Genomic DNA, 16653 nt, shown 5'->3' with positions numbered 1-16653 from the left:
ACATTGAAACTGGATACTTACGAGCGAGGTCACTTGGGAGAACTTCAAAAGCTACGAAAGCTTGATTGAAAGATACGTAATATTCAACAAGGGCTGAATTTCTCAATGCTCTGCATGCACGTTCCTCTCATATCGTGCTCTCTGGATGTTCACTGCGCAGTAGGAGCAAGAGCCTCAAACTCCTTGACACCAACACCACCAAACTGCCCATTCCCACCAGAAGCCACCAAAACCGCACGAATACTGTTGGTCGAAACCTGGTTAAAGTTGACAATCGCAGGGTTATCCGTAACAGCAGTAGGATACGCAGACGTCGCCGTGACCGCGATCCACGCACCGCTCCCGTTCAAGTACTCGATCCGCCAGCTCGCAGGAGGCGGCACCCCGATATTCGACCCAGCAGGCTGATCAGCGAAAAGCACCATCCTCGCCCCGTTCAGCGTCACCGCCAAAGGCCACGTCAACACGAGCGTGTTGGTCTGCGGGGAGGCGGCGCCGTCGTAGGAGCACCAGTAGTCTGGCGGAAGGGGGTTCCCGGGGATCCATGCGTCGTTGATCGATTTGATCCAGTACTGAATCGGGGTGCGGTTTACGGAGCTTGCTGTGGCTTTGGTCGCGATGTTGCGGGTTGCTGGCGCGGCGGGCTGAGCGCGACGCGTCTGGATGACTTTGTTGATACGCGGGGGTGACTGGTTGTCGTCCCAGGTCATGAAGTCTAGGGCTATGCTGCGGCGGAAGTGGCCGCCTCCTGTGGCATCTCGGGTGTGGTAGACTAGGTACCACTGGCCGTTCAACTCAAAGGCACCCGGGTGTGACGTGGTTGAAGAGACGATGTCTAGCATCACGCCCCTGAAGGTCCACGGGCCTAAGGGAGAGGAGGCGGTTCCGTAGGCGATACAGGCATGGTAGGATGTCGGGGTGCATGGCGAATCTGGGCCGGCGTTGTTGGCGGCGTAGAGCATGTAGTACGTCCCCTTACGCTTAAGAAGCCATGGAGCCTCGAAGAAGCCCGTTAAGCTGTTGACTGATGTGGCTTGTCCGATGGTTGTGACCATATCTGTCGCGAGTTCGATGCCACGGAGCTGACCGAATGTGCCCCAGTAGAGATAGACCCTCCCGGTATCGTCGAGTAGGACTGTCGGATCGATATTCTGAATGGTATTCCCTGGCGATGGGACGGACTGCGAGACGATAGGCCCACTGGGGCGAGCATCTGTGAAAGGACCCCAGGGGTTGGCCGAGACAGCAACCCCGATAGCGAACCGATCAGAGTTCGAAGTTGAGGCCTGCGTGACGGGGGCGTAGAGGTAAAATCTCTTGTCCGGGCCCTGCACGATTTGAGAGGCGTAGGCAGTTCCGGACGCAGCCCACTTGAAGACGGATTCCGGGCGGGCAATATTGGTTCTTAGCTGCCACTGGGCTCCAGATGGGCGCGGCTCGGTGCTGCTGAGCATCTCCCACTCGTTCATGATGAAGGCATTTTGGTTTGCGGGGGCGGTGTCTCGGCCGGTGAGAATGTAGACTGTGTTGTTCACGACCAAAGGGGCTGGGTCTGCTGTGTAGTAGGTTCCATCGGCGATGATGGGGTTTCCGGTGGATGTGATTGTTGTCTGTGCCTGGACCGCAACGCATAGGCCTTGGAGGAGAGTGACGACGATGGAGGCTAGAGAAGGCATTTTGATGACAGCCTGAGAGAAGTATGCGGAGGAGCTGCAACTGCCGTAAGCACTGACAAGTTACGTGGGAGAGAGTCGGACCAGCGTCGAATGTCAGCTTATATGGCTTGAGATCTTCTACGTTGAAGGACTTGTTTTGAGCTGTAACTTGGCTGATTGAACAAGACCGACCAGTTGCAGAGATAGAAAGAAGTATCGTTGTTGCGCATGTGCGGAGACTTGACGGGATGTGACACTAGAGGTGCATATCTTTTCGTTCCTCGTATCATAACATGTAAATACCGAAAGCCCCGTTCAAGCAAGGTGCACATCGAATATCGACGGGAGGCATATCTCCGGACTCGCAAGCGTTTGGTGGCCTCGAGAGAGCCCGTGTGAAGGAGAGTGAGGGGACGGGAGGATGGAACAGGATGTGGCTAGCAACTTAGAATCAAGGAGACAGGCCTAGAACAGGTAAAGGCAGCTAAGCTAGAGCTTTCGTGGAAGTTGAAGAATACGAGGTGCTGCGACTTTGCGGAATAGGCTCTTCATGACATACTCGCATTCTCGATGTGTACAGACGAACGCAAGGGACTCGGAACAGCACCGAACGGTATTGCAAGTACGAACGGGACTCCGGTGGGATCTATCAAGCTTAACTCAAGTGTCCACATCTGCTTCATCTGGAGAAGCTGGAGGGGGGTTGCCGCTACGAAGTGGGAAGGTGACATCAATCTGCTTACCCCCAGTCATATGCTTAAGACAACGTTGACAATTCGCCGAATGAATCGCTAGCCCTGATTGGTGCGCAATTCGATGCACTCTCGATAGCCAAGACATTGGAACAACCGGGCCACTCAAAGATGTCGATCATGGTCCCATGGAGGTAACTTGAAATCTTCTCGATCCTTTGGTGCCCGCGGGCACTTGCCCAGCTTCGGTGCGTGGAGTGAGCCTCGATGGCTTCGAGCGTTCACTGTCACGATGTTGCATCAGCCTTTGGTCATGATCTGGCAGCAACAATGGCAGCTCGCGCAACCTAAATCTCTGTTCCGCTAATGACCGCCACAGGCATGGTAAATGCTCAAAAAGATCCTTCACTCCCAGTCATGACCAAACACGCTTGCACCACATGCCATGCAGACTATTCCAAAACGCCAGGCTCCCTATTCAATATATGAACAAATCATGGGAGACCCTTTCCAGTGCTGAGAGCCCACTTCTCCACCAATGCCCACAGTTCGGCGCCGCTCTCGCCAGATTCCCCATCGCTCTGGTCATCGTCGGCCAGGAGGGCCTTGATCTCATCGCGGTCCGGAACAGCGTAGCTCGGTGCCTTTGTCTCACTCTCCTGGATTGCCAGCCTCACCCAGGGATCGAGGTAAGGCCTCGCGGTGGCCGGAATGTCCTGCTTCATTGCCCAGGCCATGGCCTGCACCGCTTGAAGGAGGTACATTGACATTCGGACAACGCGCGCCGAGATACCGCCCATCATGCAGAGGCGGGTGAAGAGGTCATTTGTGGCAGCGTGGCCTTCGTTGAGATAGGGCATGAGGTGTTGCATCGCCACAAACATGACGCGGGTGATGTACGAGTGAGTACAGTAGCGTTGTAAGTATGACTCTGCGAGGGTTGTGTCGGAGATGCAGTGCTGGAGACAGAGGGACTTCACGGTTGTTGAGTGTGGGGTGAAGGGAGTGTCGAAGATGGTTGATGGGCTGAGTGACTGGAGGACAGCATAGGCTAGCTCGTTCTCATGCATCCTGATTGATGTTAGCATGATTCCCTGTTTCGTTATCTCGCCGAAGACGACCGGAATTGTTAAACTTGCCTCAAGAAGCAAGTTGCAGGAGTGAAGTTGTATTCTATTTGAAAGCGTTTGGGTAACGCTTCCCTGAACTCCTGCAATCTGCAATACCAGTGCTTCTTGCGCCTCAAATCTTCGATGCTTCCCTTGATGGTACTGCCAGACGTGAGGTACGACATTACATCATACTGAAGCCTGGCGAGATCGGATACAACCGTTGCAATTCCAGGTACGATCGGTATCAGGTTTGTAGATTCCAGATAGGGTCGACCGAGAACGTCGACGTTGCCCAGAGGCTCGAGTGCGTCGCGTCCGCAGTTGTCGAATAGCCTGGGTATTGACGGAGGTGGGATATCTGCGGTTGAATTGTAGAAATACGATACGCGGCTATCGAGGCAAAGTGTTAGTTTGATATTGGGGATTCTGACAGTTGGGTTGCTTCGTTATGGAAGAGGAGTACGTACCTCTCCATCAAGAATACCGCCCAGACGGCTTTCGAGATGACGAGCATTTCAATCGCGTCATTGGGATCGTCTTTGTTGAGTTGGGCGAAGCGTCGCTCCGGTTTGAAGCGTTTGTACCTTTCCCAGGCCATGAAGCGGTACATTTTGGCGCTGGCCTCGTCACCTGCAATACTCGCTGACCAGTCCACGAGGACAAGGGCAAGGATCGTAGGGATTGACGCCCGGCCATGGCTCTTTTCCACCAGCTGCATAACCTCTTCCCGAAATTGTCTCGCCAGATCTTGACCTGTGTAGGTATGGAATTCTTTGACGGTTGCGACGAATGGCTTACAGAGGAGTGTTAGTCACGATATGCTCTATTGAGATTGTAGGCAGTGCCGAGAAAAATGAAGAACAGGAAGGACTTACAGCACGAACTGCACACATTGCGTTCACCAAGATAGGAGAACACCACTTGGCGCGCTTCAGATTTCCGGACCTCATGTCCTCGAGAAACAAGTTCTGCTCGATGGCGGGAAAGCAACTGGCATTGTCCCAGCTGAAAAAGTCGGTAATCAACTCGGAGACTATACCATCGTCTGCAACTGTGGTCCAGGGTTTTGCCGGCACGCGGAGGAGGCTGTTTTCCATTGCCCTTTCGTTGAGCTTTGCTAGACGCGAATCGCTCACGCGGTCATTGACGGGGAGAGAGGGGAGCAGAATTTCTGCCTGACGGATGGATTCGAGGACTCTGAGGGGGTCACCAGACAGGCGTATACGGCGAAAAATCTCCTTTGCCTCGTCCTCGGATTTGGTGCAGACCATGCGAAAAAGCTCCCTGTACTGGAAATTTTCGCTTTCGAGGTCGTTTGCCTTGCGCTTGAGCGCGAGACTCACGGTCTCGCCCTGGTTGGCCTCATAATGGCACTCAACGCCCCTTTTGGAGCAGTGTTGGCATTTTGGGCGATGGCCGTCGCACTGTGGAATCTCTCAGTCTCGGATCATGGTTGCCAACCCCCTCTCTTTCTCTCTTGTGAAGGGAGAGAGAAAAGTTTGCGTTAGAGATCGTTTTACTCACCTTTGCCTTTCTCCGGCGGCAGTTATCGCAAGCAACTGCAATAACCTGCCGTTTGGAAGCGGTCCTGGGCTTCTTGGCATCGGCTGAGGATGAGTCGATGCTCTGACTTCTGGACTGAAGATCGCGACTCGTGTCATTCCCAAACAACGGTTCCTCGCTACTCCCAATTCCTCCGATCGATCCGCGTCCCGAGGCGGATGGCTGATTAGACGGCGTTGCTACCAGTGATGATGAAGTTGATGGGAACGATCCGGAGGGTTGGGCGCCCGGTGCGGGTAGAATAACGCGACGACGCTTTGTTGGGAGCGACATGAGATTCAAGCTTGACCGCTTTGCCTTGTCCTCCCTCCCTTTTTTTCTGCTGTGTTTTTCCCCTTTTTGTCTTGTTCGTTTCTTTTCCTGGGTTGATTTATCGGTCTGTTCCGGATGAGACGGTTGGCCGTGGCACTTTTTGATGTTCCAACGACAGTTTGCTGAGGAATTTCACCTCAACCCCCAAAACGCATGGACCAGCTCTTTCCCCTTGTTGCGTTTTCCCTTCACTTTCTCTCTCCTTCCCCGGTGAGAGGGACTGCAATGCAAGTCTGCGCGGGTTGCCAGATTTGTCAGACTCGCTCTTTCCTTGGAGGGTAAAATACCGGTAGACTCGGATAGAAGCAATACGAAATGACATGCAAGAGAAAAGAAAGAGGGTAAGCAGGAACGACCGAGGGTAAATCGCAAACTCCATGCAGGTGCAGTGCGAGTGCGGCTTCCGCTCTTTCTCTCTCAATAATCCCACCCGGCTGCTTGCTTGCTCAGTTGGGATTTCGGGAAGAGGAAGGAACACACTGGTGACTGGACAGTGAAAGGTCTCGAATCTCGATCGGTGGGCCCAGGTCAGATACCCATCACGTGGGTCCATGTGAGGAGGTGCCCCCATTGGCTGTACGGGTGTTGCCAGCCAATGGGAGGGGTTCGGAGCACGCTCCTGATATTGGGTGGGTTCTGGGTACACCCCTCCACCGATGGCAGCATGGGAAAGTGAAAAAGGGAGAAGGTAAGGTCGATCTGAGATGTGGAAAGCGAAACCGATTTGGTAGGACCTGATACCTGCGACGGAGGCAGGAACAATGGCAGTTGGGAGGGAAAACACGATGGAAAGTGCCAAAAACACCATCACCAGAAAAGGGTCCTGACGGAAAAAAAGAAAAAAAAAAAAACAGAACCACAAACAACAGCACAGTCTGACGGATACGGAGACCAGAGACAAAAAATCACAAAGGAGGGGGAAGAAATGAGACGGAGCAATCAGACCAGCAAAAAGGGCCAACGCACTCCGACAGAATTCACCGTCAATCTGCATCAAATCGGGCATCAAACCCGTCAGCGGCTGTCCCGTGCGGGTTGAACCATGCCATTGACCACCCTCCTGGGCACACCAAGAGACACCAAGGGGCACCAAGGGCCCCAGAGTTTGCGGACGACGCTCCGTACCCTCCGAGCTAAGCTATGCTGCTAGTCTCAAAGGAGAATCACCAGTCAGCGATCTTGAGCATAATGTTGCATAATTCAACCGCCGCTTTGCATTACACCTCAATCTGTCCTTTTATACATCGGCACCTGCCGCCGGCGCTGGACCTGAGACCCCTCTTTTGCGTCAGGCGGCTTGGACTAGCCCATATAACACGAGTCATTCAGCTGGACTCGGCGTTGCTGCGACTTGGAATTGCCGTATTGTCCCCTTGACGCGACATTCTTGACCGAGTATACCTAGTCTCTGCTAAGTATCCGTCTTCTCACCGATAGACAAGACGCTGATACACACTGACAAGCTAGAGAAAGCATCCATCTCCCTCGAAGGCTCTCCACACCAAGGGCGAGATATACCGAGACATTCAGACATACCAAAGACGCCCGCTAAGATTACTCATCGACTTCACTCGACGACCGTATTCAACACATCGTAACCACTCTCCGCCAGCCATTCCTTCACCAGACTATCCGTGTACTGGTCAGGCGTGGCCACGTCAAAAAGAAAAGCCAGAGGATCGCCCTGGCCATCGCCATCCGTTGTCTGCCCTTGACCCATCATTCTGTCCGCGTCCGCAGTCCCACCTTGTTGATACGACTGGTGCTGGTTTTGTTGCTGTTGGTCATTTGTGTTCGGGATACCAACGGTAACTCCCGTAGCGGCGGCGGCTGCTGCTGCTGCGTTTGCCGTTGGTCCAGAAATGCTGCCCTCGACCCCGCTGAGTCCACCCCAATGCTGCAACAGTGAGACATCTTCACACTGGTACCACTCTCTCGCCAAGAGCCGTGCCGCTCGCAAGGCCCTGTCGCTCCACGCGCACCACGCTGTCCGCAAGTCTCGCAGAGCATCAACGCACGTCTGTAAGTGCCGTATCGCCTGCTGCCGGTTGGGGTTCGATGGCCGGGCATCAATTAGGTGGATTACCACGGCCGAGAAGCACAGGTGGACCGCAGCAATGGGGATACGCCGCTGTTCAAAGTATGAGATGTGAACCAATCCTCGGTAGGGGGACAATTCCGTAAACGAGAGGGGAGAAAGCGCTTACCAGCGTGTATTGCTGCTTATAGATGCGCAGCAACCTCGAAATCTCAGCCGCCGAGTGGCGGCATGTTGCCATGTGCTGGTTGTCGTATCCATCTCCATCGATGCTGCCGTCATCGGTTGGCGTATTTACGCTGACCGAACGTCTCTTTCGCTTATGAACCAGCGGTCTATGTAAGAGGATTAAGTGTGCATGATATTGAATGCTGCAATGCAATCATTGGTTAGTCATCACCCATTGACCTGCTCACTTACTTTTTCAGAGAGAAGGGGTGCATCGCAATGCTATCACAGAACGTACTGGAAGAGGCAAACGTGAGGAAGCATCGGGACCTTGGGCGAGGCCGGCAAGCGAAGGTAGCTCGGCAGCTCTCTGTAGTGCGTCCGCAACTGCACGTCAGTTTTGCTAACGACGTCTTCAATTTCTCGTGTCGAGAGTTTGCTGTTAGCGGCGTATCTAAAAGAGACAATGCGTTAGAAGAGTTCGCAAATCAGAATGAGCGTGAGGCTAGGGCCAACATACATTATGTCCATTGATTCGCAAGCAATGGTAAACGTCTCTGACACATGACAAGCTGTTGATGAGATGTGTGAATGGACCCCGAGAGACTTTTCGGAGCCCAGCGTGTCTGACGTCGGTAGCCATGGAGTGTACTCTTCGTTGCTGTCTATGCTGGGTTTTGGGCAGGAAATGGTGGACTTTGGCGTGCTACTAGGCCGGCCCAGCCCAGTTGAAAAGAGCCTTGGGATATGTCAGCTAGCTACTCTATCACAATCTCATGTGAGATGGAGCATTCCAAGTGAGAATAGGAAGAAGCGAAAACAAAAGCAGACTGCTCACTTATCGACGACATAACATCCCCACCACGTCACTTTCCGCGCTTCAGCCTCTTCTTCGGTGAGCAGACCGGCAGTGGCCCATTTGGAACAATCGAGATGAAGCCCAAGGTTATGTGCCATTCTCGTTGCGTTTCCTTGTATTCATTAGCAGGTCAACTTCATAAATTTTAAAATGCAACAACACAACATACCAGAGTATAGCCACCCCAAAGCCTCCTTACCATCCGACATGATCCTCAGCGCAAGGAGACACGCAGCCTGCACCGTCGTAATCGTCGGCGCCTCACTCTCATACAAGAGCAGAATCTTGGCATGCTCGCCAAACGCATCCCCAGCGGTACTAGGATCATCCGGCACGGACCGCAGCTCAGGACGATCAGAATACCGCGCCGCAATAGCAAAGATGGAACACAGCAACAATGGTGAACAATACGTCCCGTCATCCTCGCCGCGGTAGCTCCGCAAAAAGGCGCTCTTGTGAATGACGTAGTTCCACGGGTTCTGCCAGCGCCAGTAGAGCTCGAGGAGGTGGGCTTGCAGTTCGTCCGGGACGGTGACCATCTTACCTAGCTGCGCGGCGGCGAGGAGGCCCTGACGCTGCATCTTGAGGGAGGGCTCGCGCGGGTCCGCGGCTGAGTCGCGCGGTTGTTCGCGGACGAGGTTGTAGGAGGACTGGGAGCCGAAGTAGTGCAGCTGGCCGTCCTCGATCACGTTGAGGCGGCCGACGAGGCCGGTGAGGTCCGAGAGGGGACCGCCTCCGTCATCGTCGTCGTCGCCGGCGCTGTCGTCTTGCGGGTCGTGGTCCTCGGTAGTCTCGGCGGCGAGGTCGCCTGAGGCCGGCTGGGAGCCTAGGGCGACGACTTGGGCTTCTAGATGTCGGATCCGGGCTTGCAGGGATTCTACGTATTTCTTGCTGGGTGGTCTAGGGACGGTGACACACGGCCGTGGCTGTCAGCGGCAGCAAGCACGAACCGGTCGTGATGAGATCCACATCTTTGTGGGACTCGCGGGGAGACCGGAGAAGGGGGGGGGGGGTTGGAGCTTGGGGCTTGGGGCCTTTGGAAAGGGTAGAGGGGGAGGGGGAGGGAGAGAGAAGGGGGGAGGCCCTTAGTTCACGACTTACCGGCGTTTATTGTCTGCGTGCTGAAACTCACACTCGGTGCCTCTCCTCGTACAAGAGCCACAGATGGGCTGCTGTCCATCGCACTGGCGGGGTTTCTGGTGTCACTACAAGGAAGAATGGCGAAAGGGAAGTGTTGGGAGGTAGGCTATGAACGAGGAAACGACTTACTCGCATGCGTCTCTGCCGGCACGCGAGGCAGGCGATGGAGACCCGCTGTCTCTTTTTGCCTTCGGGTTGCCGTTGGGGAAGAGAGGTCGACATGGCTCAGGTGAGTATCAAAAGCCCGTATAGTCGGTACACGCGGGCATGTTCTGGAGGGGGGGAGTACTGTGTATGAGAGCAAGGAAAGCAAATAAGCGCAAATATGGGCCCAGTCGGCTAGATTTTACTCGGTTGACAGAAGAGGCATTTTCCATCCAGCAAGTCAGTGTGGATGTGTGTTTCTGACAGGTCCCGACGATATGGTAGAGACCGCAGTTTCAATATAATTCAACTACCGATGGGATGGATCATGGAGGAGGGGAGGGGAGCCAACGACGCGCTTCAGTTATGAAAAGAAAAGAAAAAAGGGAGAGGGAAAACCCCGCACTTCCCCAATCAACGCACGCTCAGTTATCGAAAAAGCTCCGCCCAATCCACCCGTCTGCTTCTACTAGACCAAACTCTAAAACACAAAGGGGAATGGAGCGGGGGGGGGGGGGGGAGCATCAGCTGAGACTCTAAGCTGAGGTATTAGGAGGGGAATTATTTTGAGAGAGAGAATGAACATAATTACTAACTAAGCGAAGTCACAACTAATTATATGCCGCTCAACTTCCTCTACTCTCTACTTGACAATAAAAGACACTCATCCGACAAGTTCTCCAACGGATATATCTCTTCCTGGGAATTCTTCATCATCCGTCACTACTAACTAGAAACAGCCTCTGATCTCATCATTGCTTCATCCTCATATCCTCCTCTCAAGGGTCGGCCGCGTAGTGAACGGGACGCGCAGGGTACTTGTTCACCCGCAGACTCAGCTGGTCAGGACGGCAGTAGTGTCCGACAATATCGAGGTTCTGCTTCGCCTTGGCTTTCTCCGCGAGGTCGACATCAGCATACAAGATGCACTCCTCCCCAGGCGGCGGGCGCTTCACCAGCTCCTCGCCAAAGGGGGAGTAAATCATGCTGAAGCCGCCGCCCGCGCCGACAGAGTTTGTCGCGTACCCAAACTCGTCGATGCGGCACCGCTTCTTGGACTCCTCGCTGACGACCTGCGTGCAGACCATGACGAAGCACGCACCCTCGAGCGCCACCACCTGCGAGAAGCGCATGCTCATCTCGTCCGTGATGTGGTGAGGCCAGTCGGCTTGTCTGACGCCGTCCTTGTCGGTCGGGTGAGGCCAGAGGACGGGCCAGCTGGAGACGTGCAAGTCGACGTCCTGCTCGTACTCATAGTAGCGCAGGAGCGTCTGCGTGTGCTCCCAGCAGTTGAGACCACCGATCTTGACCGAGGGGTGGAGCGTGCTAGGCGCGACGGTCTGCAGGGACTCGCCTTGGCCGTCGCCCCAGTAGGCGCGCTCGACGTGGGTCGGCTTGATCTTGCGGCGGTGGTGCACGATGACGCCGTTCTCATCGATGAAGGACTGTTTAGAGGTGTGAGAAGGCGTTCTCATTTGAGAGAAAAAGAGAGGTGAGAAGGAAGAGGCAAGTGCCTTACCTGGGCAATGTACAAAGTGTTCTTGAATCTCTCGCTGTATCCGAGAACGACAAACACACCGGCCTCCTTGACGGCGGCGCAGATGCGCTTCATCTCGTCAGAGTCCTTGACGAGCGAGTTGCGGAAGTACTCGTCCATGAAGGCGGCATTATCGGTGGGGGACTTGGCCCAGATGCTCCTTTCGACGGTAAGAAATTAGCCAAACCATTGACGCGGAGAGCGAAACGAAAGGATCCGTCGCAGACGAGAAAAATGGGGAGGATGTGTGTCTCAATTCTCACTCACCATGGGTATCCGGGAATGAAGACCTCAGGGAAGCCGACGACATTGGCGCCCTTGCTGGCAGCCTCCTCGATGAGAGCGATGGACTTGGTAACACCGCCCTCGAGGTCGTTCCAGGCGGGCTCGGCTTGGATGGCCGCGATCTTGAGCTTGGGAGCCATTTCTGTGAGATATTCGGAGTGAATTTTAAGGTAAGAGTGATTGGGTATTGAGGGTTTATGAGGTGAAATGAGAGAGACTGTTGAATTGCTGGATGATATTCATCTGAACTCGACTTCATTCACGGGCAGATTCTCTCTCTTTTGTAGCTCAAAAGCGAGGCTATTCTTTTCCGCCTGCTCCAACAAACATATCTAGATGAGGGGTTCTTCTGTGCCGCATCGCGAGCGGCTCAGCACTATCCTATCCAACACATCTAGAGATCGTCTGTTTACTGCTAAAAAGGACATCACAAACTATCCCAGCCTAAGGGCTCTTCTATCTCCTACAAGTTACATATTCCCCAGATTTTCCCAACGGTTAAGCAATACCCTATCCGCATCGTTGGTCCCTCCGTCTGATGTCGTGTCACTTCCCGAGCTGAGCCACTAGCGCGCTATCAATGAAATCCGGGGTAATTCGGTGAGGGAGAGGGGTTGAAGCCTGCAGACAAGAGTAATGCACGCGATCCGCGTGGTGGGGTTAGCTTCACCGGTTGAGCACTATCCTATCTAGTGCATCCATGATTAGCTTGGTATTATCGATTATGCCGTTGGTTGGAATTGGGAGTAATGCGCCCGAACCATCTTTGTAAACATGAAGGTTTCACTTCTTCTCGTCGGATCCCTGAATTGTATGACCTCACTGCCCGTCTGTTCCGTCCCAATTACGTGCACATTATCTGATATCCTCACTAGTGGTGTTCACACCACAACTTCGTTTGAATCGTTTCTAGAATAGCTTGACAAGTGTTTTGGCAACTAATCCGACAAGATGAGATTGCGGAATATTCAAGCCCGCAATGATTATAGGATGAACGTCATCTATATCCTCCAGACGTAATCCTGGGTCTTCAAAAGAGAACCGCCATATTGTTGACTTGTCCCCCCCACTGCTATCTCAACCCTTCACCGAAACACACAGTCGCCGCCATGGAACTCGAATCCGCAATCCCAGAATGGCTCCGCAAAGAGCGCACCGTACCTGCAAGGACACCACCTGGCTTCACGCCCCCCTTCGAGCTCTACAGTTCGCGCTTTCCCAAGACCATTAAAGACATAGTCATGGCCATCATCGGCGCCCAGTACGCATCCGCAGACCTCAACGACGGTGGGGCCCTGAAAACGGTAGCCTCCTTCACGACCTCCCATCGAGTCGCCCCGGCGTCACGCCCGGCCTTTCACGAAGCCGCGGCTGTGGTAGATAATCGGGGGTTCTACAACGTTGCAGTGTTTGCGTACTGGCCGAGCAAGACCGCGTACGAGGAGTGGTCTAGCGAGAGCGGTTTCCGGACGTGGTGGAGTGAGGCGAAGCCCGGGGACCAGCCGCGGCATGGATGGTTCTTGGAGGTGTTTCTCCCGACGGCCGACCGGTTCGAGACTGTGTTCTCGACGGCCGTGCCGGAGGGTGCGGCACACATGAGAGACAGCGTCAGTGGACCCATCAAGGAACACGTCTACTGGGGGAGCATGAGAGATCGCCTGCCCGTATCCCAGACAGACGAACTTCTCGGAGATCCGGAAGAAGAAAGCAAGCAGAAGGCCAACGGATCAACGTCACAAAACGGCGAAACCCATCTGCCGGAGAGGGTCCGCGTACAAGGCAAGAAGAACCTCACCGTCATCCGCTCGGGACAGGACTGGTCCGCAGCGCTCCCCGAAGAGCGGCAAATCTACCTCGATGCGATGCAGCCTCCGCTGATCAGGGGCATGGAATACCTCCGCGACCACGGCGACGAGGTTGGCTGCTTCAGCTGCCGCTTCATGGAGATCGTCGACCCCGTGACGGCCAAGGGCGGGCATGATCGGACTTTCGGGCTGGCGTACTTTGACAACCTCGCCTCGCTGGAGCGCTGGAGTAAAGAGCATAGAACGCACCTGGCCATCTTTGGCGAGTTCGCGAAGTATGCCAAGAGGTTGGGGGATCAGATGTCCTTGGCATTATTCCATGAGGTTCTGGTTCTGGAGCCTGAGCAGCAGGTCTTCGAGTACATTGGGTGTCATGATAGGACGGGGATGCTGAGTTCTTTGCAATGATTGGTTATAATTAAATGAGTACTTCATTGGACACGTTCTGTTTTCAACGTGGGGGAGTGATGAACGTTTTTTCCTTGGCTAGCACTCGCCTTCTGTCCCTAATTTCCTTGGTCATGAAGGTGATACGCAGTCAGTCAATGTGTCCAATCGCAAAACTACCTTACATCGTTACCCAAATGCTCCCGCCCGTTTCCAAACTCTTGATATATCAACTGGCTCATAGTGAACCAAAGAACACATTCCTCAACTAGGTATCCTTCACTGGGTCGGCGATAAAGCCATTATCAACCCACGCAGTACCATCAATACCATACACTGTCACCCTACATTCGCCCGAAGTCATGCCATTCATCCTATTCGTATTCGTACAGAAGTAGATAAGCTTAGTCAAGGCCTCGCCCAATCGTGGAAATGTTCCTTGTCTGATATTTGCCCTCTGCGCGGGGCCTATTCGGTGGCCGATGCAGCACTTGCCTTTCTCGTGGTCAAGGCAGTACCGACGCGGCTTCTTTTTTGTCGTGTAGCGTGCCAGAGCAGGCTGAACTTCCCATAGGAGGATCTTGCATACTTCGACCGGTGCGAGATTCGACTCGTCGCACCTGTAAGGTCTTTTGACATCGTCGAAGTCTGCTTGTTCTGGCGAAATGCCTGGCTCGAGCTCTTGTCGGCGTCCTATGTGAGAAACCGCGGTGTCTTTCTCGAGGCTTGCGTCATCTTCGGTGGTTGGCGTGATGTAAATGAATTGGGCTTCAGCGTCGTCGGATTCCTGGTCCCAAATGGTGAATTTGCCCTGCTCTTTGGACCATTCTTCTGTGAGAGCCCAGCGTGAGTCCATTTTCTTTCCTCGACGAGAGTCTCTCTTGGCAGCGGTGACGTGAATATTTATGTGGTGTGGCTGATCTACCTCTTGTAAGCTTCTCTTCCTACGGCCACATCTACATTTCTTGCACCGCATACTGGAGAATGAGTCCAATATTGTATGAAGGTTTGTATGTACTCACCCTGTATTGATATTCCGTGATGGGTAATGTTGATGTAAACGGAACAGATGAATTTGAAATTCGATGGAGAAGGAAAGTGTGGGAAACCCAGTGGTCAGCACCTTGATAGCGAAGTCAGTGCCGTCTTGTCCCAACGCATCAGGCCGAAGCTTCTTCAAACATTAGCCCACCTTATATGGCCTACAAGGTTGCGGTTCTTCAACACGACGCCACGTCCCATGTTGACATATGTCCACTTAGGCAAGTTGCTCAGGCCTACCAAGATGCTTCGGAATTTCTCCTTATTCATTCAGCTACTTAACCGGCTTATTCGTGCGCCTGGAATCCATGGAAAGCCATACTTTCCGTGGTGTATATCCTATCTCTGTATTTAGTATCACATGGCTTTCACCTTCCACAGAAGCACTTCTTTGCAATGTCCCTTTCTTGCCAATGATGTGGATGAATCTCGTTTACAAAAAATAATGGCAATTTCGTCGATCCTCATAGATGATAGTACTACTTAATACCTTCACATCCATGTAGCCTAGGCACAGCCTGCAAGTCTACATCACGATCGTATTCGGGATTCCAAATCCTGACTATCCTAGCTACAGATTCAATCGGGGACTCTGCCAAGTGGCCTTATAGTGATTTTGCGCTGCTTGTCATGAGGTAGTTTGAGAAAAAGGTAATTATATGGACTGGGCTCTATCACAATATTTGTTTTTACCGTTGACGAGTTATTTGATCTCGTTTGTATCTATCAGCCGCGAAATACTCTTTTGCACAAGAAAGTCGGGTTTAGATGCTAGGAGTGGTTCACTCTACTTCGACGGCTCTTCTTATTGTCTCTATTCATCCTTGCTCTCAAAATAAGACTCTCTGTCGGCAGAATTGAGTGAAGCTACACCCGCTTAAGATGGCTTGTACCCATTTCACTCCCAGAGCAGACATGACCACCGGCGATTCACTGTCGTCCACCTGTAAAGAGATAAGGGATCAACAGAAAGTCATTCAAAAATTTTCCTCAGCAATCGGTGGCAGGAAGTTGAAAGCGATGTTGAGCCTCCCTCCGGCTGGCCCCTCCTGAGAACTAGCGCCAGTCTCAGATTGCCCATGTCTTGCATGGCCGCCTACACTCTTGCAGTAGTTCTTGGCACTCATGCTTTCCACGAATTAATTCACGATCAGATATTAACCAGCCTCCATTCGCGTCCAGATGAGATCTCACATAAGCGGTCTAAGTCTTGTCCGAGTCTAGACTTTGCGTCGCTGGAGGAAGCCGCATCGGCAATCTGACCACGTGCTCGGACCAAACGCCTTTTGCTCTGTTCACTGATACTGTCTCTGCCTAGGGCCAAGATAGTCGAGGATGAGAAACATTTCGTGAGTACGGACGAATCTTGGACCAAGCGCCATTCCAGATGCCGTGATCCAGGGCTCGACCAAGGAATTGAGGGAAAATGGATGAGGTTCCCCGCCTCGGAGTCTTGGTAGAAACACAAACACGTTCGATGAGGCGTCAGCCAAGCCACACGAAGGTACACAACGGCCTCGCCGCCAAGTGTAAAAAAGCTGTAGAGAGTAAGGACTTAGCCACCAGTAGGGCACATCTCACCCAGCCGTGCCCAGCCGTGCCCAGGTTGACCTGTCCATCAGAACTAACGCATCCTGTAATTTTACGCCACCGTCCCATCTCTGCCCCGAGCTTGCGGGATATGATTGATAAAGAAAGGCTAATACTACGGGAAATTTACGGACAAAACAGCGATAATAGTGGTACCTTTAGAGGGGTTCACGCAAAGCTAGCGGTATAACGACGCAGAGTTTACCCTGTACTCGGGTTAATGCGTTGATTCTGCCCATCATTTCCGGCGCATCTCTAATACGGCGCGCCCAGAGAGTGTCCTGCGCGCCAAGCATCATGGAAAACGCGGCATCAAGGGTTCAGA

General features: G+C 53.3%; 6 protein-coding genes across 6 annotated transcripts; 1 reads left to right on the top strand and 5 right to left on the bottom strand.

Moving 5' to 3' along the window:
- Positions 1-149: 149 nt before the first annotated feature.
- CPAR01_08017 (glycosyl hydrolase family 43 protein) lies at positions 150-1676 on the bottom strand (the record flags this gene model as incomplete). The annotated part of the gene is made up of 1 exon (XM_060492286.1): positions 150-1676. The coding sequence occupies one exon, from the start codon at positions 1674-1676 to the stop codon at positions 150-152; it is 1527 nt and encodes a 508-aa protein (XP_060348656.1).
- Positions 1677-2841: 1165 nt separating this feature from the next.
- On the bottom strand, positions 2842-5295 carry CPAR01_08016 (uncharacterized protein; the record flags this gene model as incomplete). The annotated part of the gene is made up of 5 exons (XM_060492285.1): positions 2842-3418; positions 3574-3849; positions 3891-4252; positions 4335-4883; positions 4984-5295. 5 exons carry the CDS (start codon positions 5293-5295, stop codon positions 2842-2844), a joined length of 2076 nt encoding a protein of 691 aa, XP_060348655.1.
- Positions 5296-6901: 1606 nt separating this feature from the next.
- Positions 6902-9761, bottom strand: CPAR01_08015 (nitrogen assimilation transcription factor nit-4; the record flags this gene model as incomplete). The annotated part of the gene is made up of 8 exons (XM_060492284.1): positions 6902-7465; positions 7542-7743; positions 7839-7994; positions 8061-8279; positions 8379-8511; positions 8569-9299; positions 9501-9595; positions 9669-9761. 8 exons carry the CDS (start codon positions 9759-9761, stop codon positions 6902-6904), a joined length of 2193 nt encoding a protein of 730 aa, XP_060348654.1.
- Positions 9762-10462: 701 nt separating this feature from the next.
- On the bottom strand, positions 10463-11645 carry CPAR01_08014 (aliphatic nitrilase; the record flags this gene model as incomplete). Its single annotated transcript, XM_060492283.1, has 3 exons — positions 10463-11128; positions 11203-11380; positions 11488-11645. 3 exons carry the CDS (start codon positions 11643-11645, stop codon positions 10463-10465), a joined length of 1002 nt encoding a protein of 333 aa, XP_060348653.1.
- A 969-nt stretch (positions 11646-12614) lies between these two features.
- Positions 12615-13718, top strand: CPAR01_08013 (phenylacetaldoxime dehydratase; the record flags this gene model as incomplete). The annotated part of the gene is made up of 1 exon (XM_060492282.1): positions 12615-13718. One exon carries the CDS (start codon positions 12615-12617, stop codon positions 13716-13718), a length of 1104 nt encoding a protein of 367 aa, XP_060348652.1.
- A 247-nt stretch (positions 13719-13965) lies between these two features.
- On the bottom strand, positions 13966-14553 carry CPAR01_08012 (uncharacterized protein; the record flags this gene model as incomplete). The annotated part of the gene is made up of 1 exon (XM_060492281.1): positions 13966-14553. The coding sequence occupies one exon, from the start codon at positions 14551-14553 to the stop codon at positions 13966-13968; it is 588 nt and encodes a 195-aa protein (XP_060348651.1).
- Positions 14554-16653: the final 2100 nt, after the last annotated feature.

Source organism: Colletotrichum paranaense (assembly GCF_030867605.1).
Source record: "Colletotrichum paranaense strain IMI 384185 chromosome Unknown Scaffold_6.1, whole genome shotgun sequence".
Lineage (NCBI taxonomy): Eukaryota > Fungi > Ascomycota > Sordariomycetes > Glomerellales > Glomerellaceae > Colletotrichum > Colletotrichum paranaense.
Note: the sequence above shows the minus strand (reverse complement) of the source record. Positions and strands in the feature narration are given on the sequence as shown.